Source organism: Podarcis cretensis (genome assembly GCF_951804945.1).
Source record: "Podarcis cretensis genome assembly, chromosome: 6".
Lineage (NCBI taxonomy): Eukaryota > Metazoa > Chordata > Lepidosauria > Squamata > Lacertidae > Podarcis > Podarcis cretensis.
The window spans coordinates 39,030,430-39,049,368 of record NC_137175.1 but is presented as its reverse complement, the minus strand read 5'-3'; the positions used below and the strand labels follow the sequence as shown (position 1 = coordinate 39,049,368).

General features: G+C 41.4%; 1 protein-coding gene across 3 annotated transcripts in view; it reads left to right on the top strand.

The window, feature by feature from the left end:
• Positions 1-18,939, top strand: part of CAMK1G (calcium/calmodulin dependent protein kinase IG) — a 35,103-nt gene that overhangs the window by 7,454 nt on the left and 8,710 nt on the right. For 2 of the 3 annotated variants that reach the window (XM_079979458.1, XM_079979456.1), the window contains exons 2-8: positions 2,293-2,410; positions 10,648-10,776; positions 12,207-12,281; positions 14,155-14,293; positions 14,683-14,806; positions 16,973-17,048; positions 18,656-18,768. In XM_079979458.1, the coding sequence (XP_079835584.1) occupies positions 2,319-2,410; positions 10,648-10,776; positions 12,207-12,281; positions 14,155-14,293; positions 14,683-14,806; positions 16,973-17,048; positions 18,656-18,768 (748 nt within the window). In that variant the 5' untranslated portion in view covers positions 2,293-2,318. Of the gene's footprint in view, positions 1-2,292; positions 2,411-6,465; positions 6,618-10,647; positions 10,777-12,206; positions 12,282-14,154; positions 14,294-14,682; positions 14,807-16,972; positions 17,049-18,655; positions 18,769-18,939 lie in introns of those variants that run through there. The other variant, XM_079979457.1, reaches the window with a different exon arrangement.

The following is an 18,939-nucleotide window of genomic DNA, read 5'->3' as shown; positions in this document are numbered from 1 at the left end:
ATAATTGACAGGGGTATTCATTCTGGTGGCTGTAGAACTTGTCTGGTTTTCTGTGTGCTTGCTCTGAATTCCATTGGTAGGCTATTAAACTAAATGAGCGTAGTCAGAATGAGATCCTACGTCTCTAAGAGCAACTATAAACTACCATCATTAGCATCTAAACTACTGTGTTAGCATCTAATATCCCAAAGCTTTCCATTTAAAATGAAGATGTGCAGGCAGCCACCCTAATAGAAATAGCAAGCATAATCATTACAGTGCATTGTGATGGGATTGAAAGGGAACAGTTTCCATGTGATTTTTTCCAAAATTGATTCAGTATGGTAATTGTAACATGTCCTGCTCTCTGCATATAAACAATGAAGAGGTTTAATATCTTTTGCAATGAGAATCCAACCTTGTCTATCACAGTGAATAATAGGACTCAGCCATTAATAGAAATTATGCTTGTGTTTCACATGTACGTTTTTAGTGGCTCATTTCTTGAAGGATGTGCGTCTTCAGTAAGAATTGTAGGTTCTCAACTCGGCTAAGAATCAGCTCTCTCTTTAAAACTTTAGCTTTCAAAGTTGTGCTGAAACCCCTGCTTGGGTTTATTTTAGTCAAAACTTACCAGAGCACAGCCTGAGTGTGTGATGCCTTCTTTCAGCCCTGAAGACAACAGCAGAAGAAGGTACCTCAAGAGCAAAACACCATTGTTGAATTCAGTAACGGATGGACCTACTGCACTACTAAACTTCAGAGACAATCATTTTGTTTATCTTGATTGTGATGGCCACAATGGTAGATTGGCAAGCCTTAACTTTCAACTGTTTTAACACTCAGTAGCAACAGCAAAATGCTTTCTCTAAAAATTAGGCTTTTTTTCTTTTTCTTTTTGCTAATGTAGCTGAGTCCATAGACTTGCAAAACATCCCAGCAAATAATGTATGTATTAGAGGAAAACTGTCTCTTCCTAAATTTACATTTTGTACCTTGCTGTGGCTGGTAGGTCTTAAATGCCACAGCTACCTACCAATTCCTGGTTTAAAATATTGGTGTGTGATAGCTACAAGTAGTTATTTACCATAACTAGGTGTTGCCATGATAATTCACCTCATGCATTAGCAAAATGTCTTTTTCTTCCTTCATTGCAAGCACAATGAACACTTTGTGCCTGGTTAAAATTAACAAAAGTAAGTCCCATTTTGCAGGAATCCCGGGTTGAGAAATGCTGAAGACTGCTGGTTTACAAAACTTGTGAAGGTGAATTTGACCATAACCAGTCTAATGTTATAGTGGATATGGGAGACCAGCCATTAAAAAAAGTGGAGTCTCCTGCTCAAGAAGAATGACTTAGTATTCCTACACATTAAGTTCAATGGCTGTGAAGCACGATATCTTAAAACAGAGGTGGGCATGCTTGAGGCTTGTGGAATCTACTGGATGTCTTTTGTTTACTAGATCCCCAAGATCCATCAGCTAGGTTTGAGCCATAGTGATGCAGGTGGGACACAGACAGGCTATTTACACAGGCTCTGTGAATTGAAACTCAAGAGAGGTTGTTTCCTGCCCTACCCCATCCCCACTGCATTTCATTACTATTATATGTTGCTGTTTGCACCAGAGAGGAGCTAGCAATGTCTTCAACTTATGTGTATTACCTGTTTTGTTTCCCCATACTAAACTCTATTCACTGAAGCTATTATCTGCACATGTACAACAGCTGCCTGAAATGTATACATCTCAGCTTAACCACAGCATTTTCACACAAAAATCCCTCCTATTTGGCTCCCACCCCCACCCACATTTTCTTAATTTCAACAGAGAGAAAGAAAGAGTTATTGTGGTTGTTAAACAGAAGTCAGAAACCCTTGCTAATATGCCCAGACTTGCCAGGGGATCTACCAGTAGATTCTGATCTACTTTTTGCCCATCCCTCCTTTGGAGTACCACTGATGTGAGAAGCAGCCCAATCACCATTGCCCAAATTAGCCTAGACTTCATCACATGATAGTACAGAGTCCTTTGTGGGTTCACATAATTTCTAATAGTTTAGTCTTCCTCAGGCATGTGGTTTGAAGAAAGGCTACAGAGCAGAGAAGGGAACTGAATTACAGAAATGGGCCACAGGCTACACTGGGGCCTATTGAAAAATGAAATAGACCTGCCACACAAAGATGAGAATGTATTGGAGGGTTAGCATTAGTAACTGTGTTCCAGCTGCAAAAGCAGCAACCAGGTTTTGTTTTATTTTGTTTTAATCTCTGCAACAGTTTTTACTTCTCTGACACCATTTTGATTTCCTGTCAGAACTCTCAGCTTCAACTCTGGAGAAAATGGGCTGCCAACAAGAGGAGGAGGGCAGTTCCTGGAAAAAACAAACCAGCAACATCAGAAAAACATTCATTTTCATGGAAGCACTTGGATCGTAAGTGTTCATTATTCTTTTTATTTATCTTTAAAAGCACTTATGCACAGTCATTGCAAGGTGCAAGTCAGCACCCAGCTGGAGGTAGACCACTGTTGGTCATGGCCTGATCCAAGGTGGGTTGCAACAGGAGCACTACTGCTATGCAAATATAGGGTAAAATATTAAGAAATGGGTCCCTAAATACATGTTTGGGTTAAAAGTGAGTACTGGGTCTGAGAAGGTTGAAGGTACCTGAGGTAAACAACAACAATGAAACCAGTTAAAAACAAATCAGTTGGCATGATATAATTAACAATAATGCTCACACCACAGTGAAAGAATTTTCAGAAAAGATCACTTCACACAGTACAGCAGGGGTGGGAAATGCTTTTCAGCCCCCATTCTCTTATGGGTAATCTTCTGAGGACCACATCCAGAGCCAGAGGCAAAACTTAGTAGAGCAATTATTGTAAATAATAAAACAGTACATTGTGGTGCTGTGGGTTAAACCACATAGCTTAGGACTTGCCGATCAGAAGGTTGCCGGTTCGAATCCCCGTGACGGGATGAGCTCCCGTTGCTCGGTCCCTGCTCCTGCCAATTTAGCAGTTTGAAAGCACATCCAAGTGCAAGTAGATAAATAGGTACCACTCCGGCGGGAAGGTAAACGGCTTTCCGTGCACTGCTCTGGTTCGATTGGCAAGCCTAAGGCTCAGTGGTTTACACCACAGCGCCACCCACGTCCCACAAATAACTTAGGCTAGAATAAATCAGACACCGAGCTTTGCAAATAAGTGAATGTTTTGCTCAACGAGTTTCCAGAAGTTGCAGCAAACAAGTCCCCATTGGTCAGCAGTAAAATGAAGGTGAAAAGGGTTCCAAGTGACTTAAAAGAAAAGTGCATGGTTTACTTCCAAAAAGCATCATGCAATCTCAGAGTGCAGGCTGTAAAATCTCATTTTGGAGAGATCAGTTCACCTTCAGGGAGCCATGGCTGCATGGTTTCTTGCTTGTTCCAGGAACCATGAAAGGGAAAAAGAAACTGAGGGGGGGGGGAAAGAGGCTGCTGATAACCTGCTAAGCCACACCCACTCTAATTTAAACTCAGGGTTCAGATTAACCCTTTCATGCACACAAGTGCGAGTCAGTAACTGTATATTACAAAAGAAGGAAGGCTGGTGTGGGGTGTGACCTGGGAGGAGAGAGTATGGCTGGGGAAAGGGGGTGCCCTAAGGAGAGTTCCATGAACATAAGAGTGCATAATGGGTGTCATTATGGCCACCAGACTTCCCTCAATTTGAGCACGACCCACCATTAGCGTGGAAAGGAAAACCCCACTCTCACTCTCTGATAACAACAAACATGACCAAAGAGGCAGACAGTCAACTACAAATTCCCTCTGAAAGCCAGGTGGATCAGACAGCAACTATACCAGTATAAATACAGCACAGCCCTAACTCCCAGCAGCCTCAGCCAGCATGGCCAATGGTCACAGATGAGAGGAGGAGGAGTCTGGAGGGCCACAGGTTCCCCCCTCCCTGTGTGATGTCTAGTTAAGTTATAAGATGCAGTAGAAATCTTTTGTAGAGCTTGCAGTTTTCATTTCTTACTGCCTGCTTCATTCCAGCTGAGTGTTTACAGAGTCATTTTACTTGCTTTCCCCCTTTCTTGCCCCCCTTTTTCCATTCTGTTTGACAAACACAATCAGTGAGTTTCATAAGGACCTGTGCTCCAATTGCAGCTGCCACAGCCTCTTGATTATGATTACATGGCTGAGTGGTCAAAAGATTTCTCCTTCACACATTACATCCTCTTTAATTCTGCCATGGCATTTAAGTGACTCCAATATTGTGCCACAAGTGTCATTTTTCTCCTCCCTCAAGCCCGTGAGGGGTCTGCTTGTCTTCGCAATTATCCCTGCCTACCAAGATTCATTTTGCTCATAATGGATTTTTAAAAACACTTTACTCACTGCCACTGTGTCAATTTACATTTTCCCAACAGGCTTCCTTTTTTTTAGGTGTCTCAGCAATGTCCCAAATTGCCTTTAGAAAACCCCAGCCCTTATAAAAACCTTTGTATTTCAACTCTTACTTGCATCTCGACCAGGACAAATTACTGAACTGCTGATGATTTTCCCCGTGAGCAAAATTTGCATTTGGATGTATCCTAAAATGAACAAGAGGCACTTTAATCTTAAAAGCTATCAACTGGTTGAAAAGTATTTGTTGTTTTGAAATACTTATGTAGAAACAGGATCTAGGCAGGGTTGGGTATCCTGTACGTAGACTGGGCCCTCTGTGGCACTTACGAAAGAAGATGCAAGTTTGCATAAAAGTTGCATATGCTTTATGTCACATGCGATGTTGTAGCTTCTCTTGCTGGTTGGGGGGAGCAACCCCAAATACATCAGGGTCACAAGCAAAGTAGTAAGATGTAGGAATAACGGAGATGATAGGAGATTGGATGCAGGTGAGCTGTGCAGAAGCACGCTGGCAAGCATGCTCCAAGCAAGCTGCCGGCTAGCTCTGTAGAGGCTCCTTTTATTAGCAGAAGTCAACAATTGGAAACAGTAGTGAAACCACCCTGAACGTATTTCCATCTAAGCACATTTCCAGCATTAGCAAATACACGTGTCAGCAGGTGTTTCCCTAAAATGTTCCCCGATACTTGATTACGTCTGCGTCCCCGGTCATACTCCAGCCAAGTGTTATGTTAAACAAATCTGTGAGAGGACAAACGGTTAAGGGAAAAACCCTGTTTTCTAGCCAAGAAGGCAAAAGGTCAGGGAAAGTAGGTGCAACGCTCCTTGACATACTGTTGCATGTCTGGTGCGAGGTTTGCCTTCGCAAAGTGGAGCGTTACCTCCACATCAAGATGTCCAACAGAGAGAATATCAACAGCATACCTTCCAACACAATGTGGCCCAAATCTGGAACACCATTTTCCAGGTCCATACTCCTGGGTTAGTCACGTGACCTGTGCAAGATCACAGTCCCCAAAAGGCACACCCCAAAAAAGTGCAGCTTGAAATTGGAAAAGACTGTGGTGGCCATTTTGGCCACCGTCCTTTCGCAAGAAAAAAAAAATGATGTCCCTTTTTTCTGGGGTGCTTGATGGGTATGCAACAGGTGAAGCTTGCCCCATATTTGTAGTTCCAAAAGGCTTATTCCGCTTAATATATTTCTGTCCCCTAGCTGTTAAAGGCATAAGAGCCCTGCTTGCTTCTAATACCAACCCTTAACCATGCAAAGAAGTCAAGTTTCATGTGTTGTCAATGAGTTATGTTACTGCAGGTCAGGTATGGGGAACTTGTGGCCCTCCACACGCTGCTGAATCTACAACTCCCATCATCCCAAGCCATTTGCCATGCCAGCTGAGGGCTATAGTTCAGCAACATCTGGAGGGCCAAATAGGTTGTTTTATATCTAAAAGCTGATTGTTATTTCTGGCTAATCAGAAATCGGCTTGTAGCTCTCCTGTTACTGAAGTCAATTGCGACTTGTACATTGCTGCAACAGGCAACTGAAGTGCAAGAGGCGAAGGAAATGCCAAAATAAACAGCCCTGCACAAAGTACCAAGCCTCCCTTCGACTTTATAACAAAGTTATAAACAGCCAGTGGCAGTGTGGGCCTATAATGGAAAATGATACAAGAATTGTGAGCAAAACTGAAATATAATTGATACGGTTAAATGAAAGCTTCATTTGCTAGAGAGAGAAAAAGCAAAACCCTATTTCAAGGATTTGAAACTTATAAATTTACCTGACTTTGAATAGTGATGGAACTGGAGCTTTGGTTTTAAAAGAATATACAGAGGTCTGTTCCTTTAAATGCTTTTAAAATATATTGGGTGTATAGCCTGCCTTTTTCACTTATGCTTTCATGAACACATGTTCTAAGCTGGTGATGCATCGATGGTTAGTCACCCCAGGGATGAGATCAGTTATCCAGAGCCAGTACCCTGCAGTGCAATACAGAAGGAAGGCGAGAGAAAGCTTTTGTTTCCTCTGCGCCAGCTTGTTGATTCAAGTAGTCTAAATGTGGGGCTGTAATTATCTTAAACTGTTTAGAAATGAAAGATAGAACAGATGCCGGAGCATCTGAGCTGTGGGCTGCTGATTTCCTACTGTCTTCAGTTACGAGGAAAGATGCTGCTAGAAATTCTGACTCCTTCCCCGATGCAGTGGGCGTTTCGGTGGGGAAGCATTACTGGAAAGGGCAGGTAAGAGAATAAAATAAAGTGCAAGATGGAGACAAGAGCACCCAGAATCTCATCAAAACGCCACCATGCCGAGCTGTTCACACGCCACATGTGTGTAGGTGCGCTGTGAAACCGTGGAACCTGCTGGTTCTTCATTTGTGATCCTAAGTTAATAGGCTTCTGTTCTCTTTTTTTTAAAAAAGCAGCACATTAGTTTTCCAGACCTCATAAAAAAAGAAAAAGAAACCAGGCATAGTGAGCTGAGCGCAGGCCATGCTGAGGATCAACATGGATTAGCAACATTCTCAGAATTAGCCATTAAATACATAGCATTTTAAAAAGTTGGTAGCGGGTGTGGTGGATCAGTCATCTGGCCTATGGGGCTGTTAGGGGGCCTTTGCCACAGATGCAGTCCTGATCCAGATCAGAGACCCCATATCTACTATTTGCATTGGGAGAAAACTTCCCTTGGTGTGACTATGAACTTTTCTTCCAATGCAAATATGAGGCACAAGGTGGCCAATTGGGATCACAGGGTTGTAGCCAACGAAGTTTTACTCAGAGTAAACCCACTATGACCAATGGGTCCCAAGTTCATTGTGTTCTTTAATTTCAGTGGTTCTACTCTGTGTAGGAGTAGCATTGGGTGCAACCCCTAGAAGGTGGCAAAAGTTTAGAGGCCTCTACCTGCTGCACCACAGTCTTGATTTAGATTGTGTGGGGTAGCAATTAGCAATGTGCAATTGCTAATTGTGGGGATACCATCTTGTCTAGCCTTGCCTTCAAATACCCAAAGGAAACAGGAATGAATATGGCTTATTCTGCACAGTTCTTAACAGTAGTATTGGTAGCAGACATTATGCCAATCCCCCCCCCCCCCAAAGTACTGTTTACGTTAGAGGAAGGTTCAGCTGTGCTGTGCAAATTATGGGTTGTTGAGGGCAAGTATCATCTAGGAACTGGCATGTGTTGCATCCTGATATCCATCAAGAACAGTTTAACCAAAGAAGTGAATCAATAATGAGTATACATCCTATTTTCTTTCCATATACCTTTTTTGTTGTTGTTGTTATGCACAACATCCATATGCCAGTGCTTGTCACAGTTTCAGCCATCTACTGTCAGCTGGGACAGCCAAGTTGGCAACAGAAATACCTGCAAGGAATACCAAATGCAAGTTGCCCCATGCAGATATTTCCCAGATAGACCCTCTGTCTCTACCAGCCCATCTGACTACAACCCACAAGCCCAGCAGATTAAGTGCTGATGAAAGAAACTACAGGGTTTCTCTGAAGATCATATCCATGGAGATGGCTTAAAGAGAGCTCTTGTTGAGTCATGCAACAAGGGAGGAGCAAAAGAGAGTGGCTAAGAATCTGCTGTGCTTTGCTGTGTCCCTGCACACCACCATCACTAACCAGTGTGATCACTAAAAAGGAAGTAAGAATAGGCTGCACATTCTAAGACCTCCCAAGCCATTGGCTGAACTGCTGTGATGTCATGTAAGCCTAGAAATCAAAGAAATTAGCCTCTCTCCACCAGTGGTTGAGTTACTGTGGTGTCATGGGATGCTTACAAGATGAAGAAGACAACAAGGCATACATCGTCTTTAACTGCTGCTCCTTCACTGGCTAAGACTCAGATTCCACTGTTAGTGGAAGAACACTAAGAAGGAGACTGTCCCTATCACCACCTTTTTACATAACCTGGTTAATGATATTATTCTTATTGCTCTTATGTATCTCCTCCAGGGCCCTTTTGGCCAAAGAGCAGAATAAAAAAGTTTAGTACCTGAGGAGTTCAAGATGTCCCATAAAAGGGCCTATAGACAGGATCTGTTTGGTCGAGAAAGCAATGTTAAGTGTGTGAGAATATGAGAAAGTGTGTGTATTTGCTTGCAGGAAGAGACAGAGGGACTACAAAGAAGGTACTGCAAACATTCAAAAAAACATGTTCAGGTGTTGTTTTTTAAGGTCTCTAGCTTATTTAAACTTCAATTTACTTTTGCATCGTTGCAGCATCAAGATGAGGTAAATAGGCAGGTGGGCGTACTGAATGGAAAATGAAGCTGAAGGATAAAGAATATGACATTTTTTATCCAGATGGCTTTGAATTATGTTTCTCTTTGAAAATGACACTAAGGTCTGTGAATGGGGGAAGAGAAACCACAAACATTGCAAAAAGTTAATCATCGATGTAACGTTAAAAATGCTTTGGAGAAACCGCTGACTTTATCTCCCAGAGAACATTAGGGATCCCTTCCCCAATAAATGCACCATGCGGGTTGTAGAATGCATTTCCTCATGGCTGAAGGACAGCTCTGGGAGAATCTTGCTTCAGAAGTGTGAAGCTCATGTGGAGATGTCGGTAGAGTAGCAATTACCAGCTGCAAGGGCTACTCAGGTGGTGAGAATAAATCACGACTGACCTGTAAAATAGACAGCACTATCTTGGCTGCCCATGTGTTTAGCTGCCTGCAAAAAAGCCTTTAATAAGATTGCAAGCTTTAAAAAAGTTAAAAATACACTTCCTGCCATAGACCTGAGAGCTGCGATGGGTGTTCATTTATCAGGTCTTAATTAAGCCTAGCTAGTAGGCTCATCAAGAACTGGACAACTAAGGTCGGAGGCCAAAAAAGAAAGTTTCTGCTGTGGCTGAAATAACTGGTCATTTCCCACCCATTGTTTGACTGCAGGATTTTGATGAACCTGCTGGTGCATGATCCATATAGGTGAGCAGCCTGGCATACACAATATAAAATAACACAAGCAGAAATGCAAACTGCATCATCCTAGAGCTACTCCAGCCACGACAAGTTTTCAACCTGGGCTCTGTCCCGGGGCACCAACTCTTGCATCTGACATGAGCTAATTTTATGCAAATCTGTGGCCTCTCCTGTCATATTTATTACTGTTGAATTTCCTGCGTTTATTCATTTATTTATTAAGTGTAGATGTTGCCCTTCATCCAAAGATCATAGGGTATTTTATTCTGAGCTTCTTTGCAGAGCAGGCCATGTCAGAAGATGTGCAAGAGAGACTAGATGGGTGTGATGCTTCTAGCGTTGCAAGGGGCAGGAGGTGAGAGAGAGGACATCTCTTGAATTATGCCATCCCAGCCTCTGTGTAGTAAAGATGCTCTTGAATTTGGGGAACCCTTGAATTTGGGGAACCCTTCTGCCAATGAGCATGCAGATTCTATCATTATTCCCTCAGCACAGCCTGACCACTAACACAAGGATGTCCAGAGAAAAACAGTTCCTACCATTTCCCAAGCCTTTACCTACAACAATGGATGTGTGCTGTACTGAAATGCCTGACCAAAAGTGTGATGTGCTGGAATCAAGCTGAAGCCCATCCCATTCTAGTCCTATAGTCACTTTCTGCATCAATGGAGTAGAAAATAGCAAGGGAAAGCAAAGGGCCAAGACACCAGCGGTTGGATGTGTGTTAGATTTGCCTTGGTAGTTCAGTCAGTAGAGCATAAGACTCTTAATCTCAGGGTGGTGGGTTTGAGCAAAAGATTCCTTCACTGCAGGGAGTTGGACTAGATGACTCTCACCGTCCCTTCCAATTCTACAATTCTGTGATTCTAGATATGCATCCAACCCCTCCTTCCTCCTCATTGAAAGATGCCATGTTGATGCCATCTTCAAACATATCAATCCAAGTCTTCATTCTAGGTTTATACATTGCAATGATACATTATCAAGTTTTTTTGTTTTTTTTTAATCTTTGCAGCTGTTGTATTTCAGCCCTCATAAATACCATCACTCTACACTGCTGTTTTCTCTCTACATTTCCTATGCAATCACTCAATAGAGAACTTCAAATCCCACTGTGTATTTATGCAATTAATATACTTGAGTTTGCAGCCAACCCCCCAGGTCTAATTACTAATGCCATCTGCATATGAAAAGAGTGTTGATTTATTACCATTTTCCTTGCTGGCTATTGATGTGACAGTGTTTTCTGCATGTGTTCAGTGATAGAAGTTAAACCATGCCTCTGATATCGATTTGCCTACCTTTCAATCTTTGCTTTCCTCACAGAGGTGCTTTTTCAGAAGTTTTCCTGGTGAAGCACCGAACGACTGGCAAGCTTTATGCCTTGAAATGCATTAAAAAGTCACCTGTCATCCGGGACAGCAGCCTAGATAATGAAATAGCTGTGCTGAAGAAGTAAGTATAGTTGGGACACCAAAATAAAGCCAGGTGCTGTTTCCAGAGCCTCGCAGAAAGGCTACTAGATATGTATATATGAAGCACTAAAGGGCATCAACAAAAAACATGTCCCATGAGGGACAGCAGAAGTCATAGCTGAAACAGTGAAGTTTCATATTTGATTTAATGCACTAAAGAAAGAAATGCTTTAAATATGTTTTCTGATCTGTTCTTGCCATGTTGCAATCCAGGAACCAACAGATATAACAGCTAAAATTTAAATCAGCCTTTAGATGGCACATGTTAGCTTAGTGGCATGGTTTTCAAAGTGGGTGACAAGCTTTTGTGAGGGCTTAACAACACCATAGACTTGTTGTGGTTCATAAATGGAATAATTTAAATCTCAGAGTGATTTTGCAATACAATTCAAACCACACGCAAAACAATATCATGTATGAAAACCCAGCCCTACAGGCAGGGTATAAGAAAGGAATTTTGCATGCACGCAGATACCCGCTGGGGTAGAGGGTAGGATCCACTTTGAAGGCTTTTTGAAAGAGAAACATCTTCAGCATCCAGCTATAAGGCAATAAAGACAGCACCAGATATGTTCCAAAGAGCATGTGCCACCACACTAAAGACCTGGTTTTAGCATTATGCAGAATGGATTTCTTGATGATCTTTTGCAAATGAGGGTGGGTGGACCATGATAGCTAAATAAAAACTCTATGTTCAGAGGCAGTGTTCCTTGAATTATTATATAGCATAGTCAATCAGTGGGAGATAGTTATTTCTTTCATGCCACTCATTCCAATTGTTCATCCAATGATTGCAACGAAAAGGTGGATTATCTCAACCTTCATTCTGATCCCTCAAATATTTACACTATTAAGAAGGCATGGTAAAATTTAGAAAGGAAGGGAGGGAAATATAAGAGCTGTTTCTAGGGAATTCAACCTTTAGTTGCATCATTAATGAGATAAGTGCAAGGAGGTTTTTATTTGAATGATTATTGTATTGTATACTTGAAAGGGCAATTCTGCCCTAAGAAGCAGTATATAAATTAGGTAATAAATAAGAATGGGGGTATGCTTCCCAAAGACTGAGTATACATAGCAAAACAGGCTTCAGAAACTGTGGTTTCTAAACAGATAAACCCTTTTCCTTACGAATGTACTGCGGGGGGTTTTGGTTATAGCTGGGAAGAAAAATTCTCTTGCTCTTAGAATTTCAAACAATTTTTTGTTGTTGTTCCTTGAACAGAAGAGACTCACAGTGCTTAGGAAAAAAGGACGCTTCCCACTTTCCTGTGTAGATTGAAATAAGTACATTGAAGTAATGGTGCTTCATTCTGAATGGAATAAGTGTTGCACAAGAGAGGAATTGCTTTTAGTTTGACATTTTCTGACACTTGCTATGTTGTGAAACATTTCTATCTTTGGTTGCAGAATAAAGCATGACAACATAGTGACTCTGGAGGACATTTATGAGAGTACGACCCACTATTATCTGGTCATGCAGCTGTAAGTAGAGAAATGTCAGTGAGTTGTTGTGCTATAAGAGCTGCATCTTACCACATTTTGTTTAAGGCTTGCTCTGAAGTCTGACAGTCAATTTATGGAATATTAGTTGGGCAACTGTAGAAATGGTTTTACGGTTTTTCTATTTTGAGTCTTGTATTTTCTCTTATTGCACACTGCTTCAGTAGCTTCTGGCTATGAAGTGACAACATGAATGAGGTCCATCATACACATCTTTGTGATGAAATCCACACAATATCCCAGAATTGCAGATGGTACAATTGTGAGCCTCATTTTCATAAACCCACCCATAAGTCCACTTCTCCCCCCTCCATTAATAACAGCTTGATAAGGAGATATTCAGAGCAGGAAAAAGAAAATTGTAGGTGGGATTGAGGGAGGGATCTGGAACAGAAGGGAGAAGAGCACTTTTTAAAAACTATTCAGCTTTAAAGAGATTGATCCCAGTGACATTAAAATCCATGTGCAGGCCACTTTTCACCTTTATTCCACTTGAAGTGTTTTGGTCAATGGGTTGTGGGGAGTGTCTTCTTCAATACAAGTGACCCATCCATAGTGGGCAGTTGAATTCTAAAGAAAATCTTCAGACTCTACCTCACCCCCATTTTTTAAAAAAGGCAACTAAGGATTGTAGCCAACGAAGTCATCCCATTAACAAAAGTACTTCCATTTGCACAATGGAATTTTCCCTCCCACTCCTTCCCCTGCAGTTCCCCCAAATTTGTTCTGGAGTCGATTTTGTGGGGCATGGGGAGAATAGAGGGAGAACAACTTTTGTTGTGCAAGCAGAAGTCCTTGTGTGAACGGAATGATTTGCTTGGATGCAACCCTGAGGGATTAAGAGAGAGATTTCTGATTTGATTTCATACTGTGACCATTAAAAAAAGAAATTAGGTTAGTGTGTCAGCAATCAGGTTCCAAAAGCCTTTCTGGATTAAAGGTTGATTCTTCTAATGAAGGTACTTTGTGACAATTAAGTACTAGTAAATCAGATTGCTTCACAGAAGACTCGAAAGAGATTTGTGAGCAAAGTTAGTTGTTGTTGTTGTTGTTGTTACTATTTTCTTATAATCTGCCTGTATGACTGGATTGCACCAGCCAGCCTGTGCAGCTTCCAACAAAACTACAGAGGAAAGGGTTGGGGACGGGGGTTTTCAAGCGCTGAAAGGATTAAATGAAAACTGATCCTTGTTCTTCAAAGAAAACATGGCAGAAAAATGCATGGTCTAGGTTCAGTATGTTAGTACATCCAGTTTTGATTACTACTGACAGGGTTTTTATTTACAAACCCAGGAAATGGGTGGCAGAACTTCCATTATCTAGCTGCATTTTCAAGTTTCTTCATCATAGGCTTATCAGTGAAAAATGCAACAAAAATGGGAACTCTGAGAAGGAAGCGGAAGCAAAAGCAATTGCATAGTAGAAATAGATACGTATTTAGTGACTCAAAACATTTTAGGCATGTCCCCCCCAAAGAATCATGGGGACTGTAGTTTACCCTCACAGAGCTACAATTCCCAGCACCATTACAGTCTGTTCTTTGTGGAGATGTGCTTTAAAAATACAGTGTGGATGTGACCAAATGTTCACCATTTAGATATGTTGCTTCTCCTTTTCTTATGCAGCACATCTGAACGTTGAATCTTGCTTCTCTGAATTTTCCTGAAGAAGCGCCAGTCAGGTCCAAAACTCTTTTGCTACCCCACTGATTTGGCTTCCAAGTTATTCAGTGGCACGGTGTGCTGAACTTGAAAGTAGAATTTAAACGGAACATCCTGAATATGTGATCAGAACGAATGTGCATGCAGTTCAGTAAAAGCAGTTTTATTATTATTCTAATTATCTTCCTCCACAGTGTGTCTGGAGGAGAATTATTTGACCGTATTTTAGAACGAGGTGTTTACACTGAAAAGGATGCAAGCATTGTAATTCAGCAAGTCCTGGGAGCTGTGCATTATCTTCATGAGAATGGGATAGTCCACCGAGATCTGAAGGTAAACTCCTTGAGATACTCTTTATCTACATTGACTAGCAATGTCATTCATATATAATCCTTACTACAGTATTTTTGCTTCAACATCACCAAATGATGCTCAAGGCAGCTAACAAATTAAAACACAAAACACAAAAGCGGGTAGGGGTGTTTTTTTTAAAATAAAAAAACAGTCCCAAGCCCCAAATTGCATATTTACAGTCATTTGGTATACTGTCATCTAACAAGGCTAAACGTCTTTGTGAATAATAATGTCTTTGCCAGCAGAAGATAAGCAGAGACTAGACAGGTTTCCATTAACAGGGAGTTCCAGAACTTGGAAGCAACCACTGAAGAAACCCTTTCTTTAGACATCTTACTTTACTTTATACTCTCAACCTTTATCCCTAGCCTGAAAATCTGCTCTACCTAACTCCCGAGGAGGACTCCAAAATCATGATCACAGACTTTGGTTTGTCTAAAATGGAGCAGAATGGCATCATGTCGACAGCGTGTGGGACTCCAGGATATGTCGGTAAGCAATTATTCTTGCTCTCTATCACTGAAGTCATCATGCATGACAACATATATTCACTTCCTGCCAGCAAATTTATCTATTTGAGTGTAGTGAACATAAATATGATATTGAGTGCCTAACCACTTTTATATTACTTCCTTCTCCTTTGTGTGTGGCAGTTATTTAAAAAGAAAATTGCTATCTCAACCTGCAGGTTGCTGACTGTATCTTGAAATTAGAATGTATTGATGCATACGCAACATCTAGATCTCCAACCCATTGCTCCTGTGTGTATGTTATCTGAATGCATAGAGTGATCCCACGTGTCTGGCCCCCACAGCCTCATACATATAACAACATGTTTGAAGCCTCGAGGGCATTCTCCATGTGATTGGGAACCCTTTGGAAGATCAGTCACATTGAGTCTTCTTTTCTACAGTTTTATATACTAGAGTCGCTTCGAAATTGAACGTTCTGTTTATTGAACATTCATCCTGATCTGTTTGCACAAAGTTTGTGGGCGGTTCTACAACATCAGCTGCTTGTTGGACATTAATTCTGGTTTGCTGGTAGAGAGGTTATTTAATGTTGCATCAATGGAATTTCATTCCATATAATCATAGAATCATAGAATCATAGAGTTGGAAGAGACCACAAGGGCCATTGAGTCCAACCCCCTGCCAAGCAGGAAACACCATCAGAGCACTCCTGACATATGGTTGTCAAGCCTCTGCTTAAAGACCTCCAAAGAAGGAGACTCCACCACACTCCTTGGCAGCAAATTCCACTGTCGAACAGCTCTTACTGTCAGGAAGTTCTTCCTAATGTTTAGGTGGAATCTTCTTTCTTGTAGTTTGGAGCCGTTGCTCCGTGTCCGCTTCTCTAGAGCAGCAGAAAACAACCTTTCTCCCTCCTCTATGTGACATCCTTTTATATATTTGAACATGGCTATCATATCACCCCTTAACCTCCTCTTCTCCAGGCTAAACATGCCCAGCTCCCTTAGCCTTTCCTCATAAGGCATCGTTTCCAGGCCTTTGACCATTTTGGTTGCCCTCCTCTGGACACGTTCCAGTTTGTCAGTGTCCTTCTTGAACTGTGGTGCCCAGAACTGGATACAGTACTCCAGGTGAGGTCTGACCAGAGCAGAATACAGTGGCACTATTACTTCCCTTGATCTAGATGCTATACTCCTATTGATGCAGCCCAGAATTGCATTGGCTTTTTTAGCTGCCACGTCACACTGTTGGCTCATGTCAAGTTTGTGGTCAACCAAGACTCCTAGATTCTTTTCACATGTACTGCTCTCAAGCCAGGTGTCACCCATCTTGTATTTGTGCCTCTCATTTTTTTTGCCCAAGTGCAATACTTTACATTTCTCCCTGTTAAAATTCATCTTGTTTGTTTTGGCCCAGTTCTCTAAACTGTCAAGGTCGTTTTGAAGTATGATCCTGTCCTCTGGGGTGTTAGCCACCCCTCCCAGTTTGGTGTCATCTGCAAATTTGATCAGGATGCCCTTGAGTCCATCATCCAAGTCATTGATAAAGATGTTGAATAAGACCGGGCCCATACTTTCCACTGAATTATCCTCTTGCTTTTCTTACTGTAAAAAGTCAATTTAAAAGAAAAGAAAAGAAAAGAAAAGAAAAAAGAAAGAAAGAGAAAGAAAGAAAGAAAGAAATGGAACTGCACAGTCTTAAATTTGTCAGTATATCAGTGAATCCCACCCACAAAAGAGTAAAAGTCTTGAAGACTCTCTTTCAGACATACTCAGTGCCTAGACACTGAGCATAGGTAACCCAGCTCCACAAGTTAGTTCATGAATGAAGAGGATTATTGATTTCAGCGGAATTTTGTTTCGACTTAACATGCATAGAACTGCAGCCTTATTCCATAGGCAGCTTGGTGATACACTGCTTAAAGTTACTGTCTCACTCCTGTGCCAAATGTAATTTCAGGGGATTCAAGGCTGCCCTATATTCTACACATAATTTAAGGTGTGTTACAGATGGACTATAATTTCCTCCTCAGACTTTCCAACTTCCATCATCACCTGCTTCAGGTGTTGGATTTTTCCATTCTACTCTGCATCATTGAAAGGGATTTTTGTGCTGATTAGAGGAATGTTTGCTTTCAAATTGCTCATTTTATTGCTAACCCGGCTTTCCTTTTCATTTTCTGCAGCTCCAGAGGTGCTAGAACAAAAGCCATATAGCAAAGCTGTGGATTGCTGGTCCATCGGAGTCATTACCTACATCCTGTAAGTGTCATTTCCCAATAGTAAGTTTGCAAATGTCCACCACAGTTTTTAGCCCACAAGATGTTTTCTTGCCTGCATGCTTGGCTGACAGAGACAGAGAAAAAAAGCATAAGCAAACATCTGTGATTCATTGATGACCTGAATGAAAAGAAGAATCAACCCACTTCCCATTTTAAAATACTCTGTTCAGTAGCCTGGTGTGCTCTAATACTCACCATAAACAGATATACTGTACAGCCAACATTACAAACCAACATTTACAAGCCAACATTATACATACAGGTTTTCCATCCTTATTATGGGTTTTTAAAAATCTGCTTTCTTTCTTACTGTGTGCATTCAATGCATTCAAGGCAGTTTTATAATTTAAAACACTAAAACAATAAAATGGCACCATCATCGTTGGATATTGGTCTCTCTTAAAACTGAGGAAATAAATAAATATTTTTTTTATTCATACCCCACCCTTCCCGGTTTTAAAACCGGGCTCAGGGCTGCTAACAGCAAATATAAAGCATTGATTAAAATACGACTTTAAAACAGCATAAAATAGCATAAAATACAATATAAAATACAGCATCAATATAATAAAATTCAAAAATTCAGGGGTCATTTTTTGGGGAGGGGGAACCCCAGTGAGTAGACATCAAATGATCACCAGGGCTAACTGGCCAAGTTGGTCCTACTAGGGCCAGCAAGGAGACGAGGAAAGAATTTAAATGTGGGGTCCCAGAAAGGATTTCTTCATAGAAGAGGAAAGGGGAAGGGGAATAGAGGATCAGGCTAATTCAAACTGAAGGCCAGGTGGAATAGCTCTGTCTTACAGGCCCTGCAGAAGGAGATCAAGTCCTGCAGGTTCCAAGCCTCGTGGGACAGAGCATTCCACCAGGTTGGAGCCGTCACTGAAAAAGCCCTGGCCTGGAATTCTCCTGTTCTGCCTTTACTTTTCCACTGCTCTCTTCCATTGTGACTGTGCTTGATCTCCAAAAGACCTTGGCTGAGAAGCTTACAAGCTAAAATGCTGTAAACCAAGGGTCCCCAACCTTTTGGGTCCAGGAGGGCCCAAAGAAATGGTGATGTGCACCACAAAATATACATTTCACAGAAGAAAAATGGGCAATGCTCAGAACTCCCCAATAACACCTCATACCCTAAATAAATAAAGCACAGACAAAAAAGAGCAGGCAACCACCTTCCACAACCAAAGAAAAAGAAGGGTAAACCATAATTGCTATGCTCTTCGTCCATGGCTGGAGGCATGCCTGCCATACGAAATGGAAGGAAAGCTCCCACTGGTGCCACATGACAATGTATGTTCCCTTCTAATCTTTTCAATGATTGTTTATATTTTTTCATAAAAATCTGACTTTGACTCTTCTCCAGAGCCCCCCCTCCTCCAGTGAAAACACACCTGCTATAAAGGGGCCACAGGTAAGGGCTCCTGACAATCAGTTCACAAATGAAGCTTTTGTGTCACCAGCACACGCCTCTGTTGTTCTTCTTCTTCATCACCCATCCCTCCTTGAATAGACATTAAAGGTCAGTCATGTGTACAGTAGCAGCATCTAATCCAGGTGGCCTTCCTCCTTTTTTCCAATCCCCTTTAGCCTATGTGGATACCCTCCTTTCTATGAAGAGACAGAGTCCAAACTGTTTGAGAAGATCAGAGAAGGATACTATGAATTTGAGTCTCCATTTTGGGATGATATCTCTGAATCAGGTACATTCCACCCTTAGGAATCTGCTTATGACTGATACTCGTATATTTCATAATATAAACAAAAACTTGTATGCTATAAGGATTCTGTAAATCTCTTGTAGTTATTGTTTGACTTTTATAAGATTTATATTTTATAAGATTTTATATTTATATTGAGAGCCAGTGTGGTGT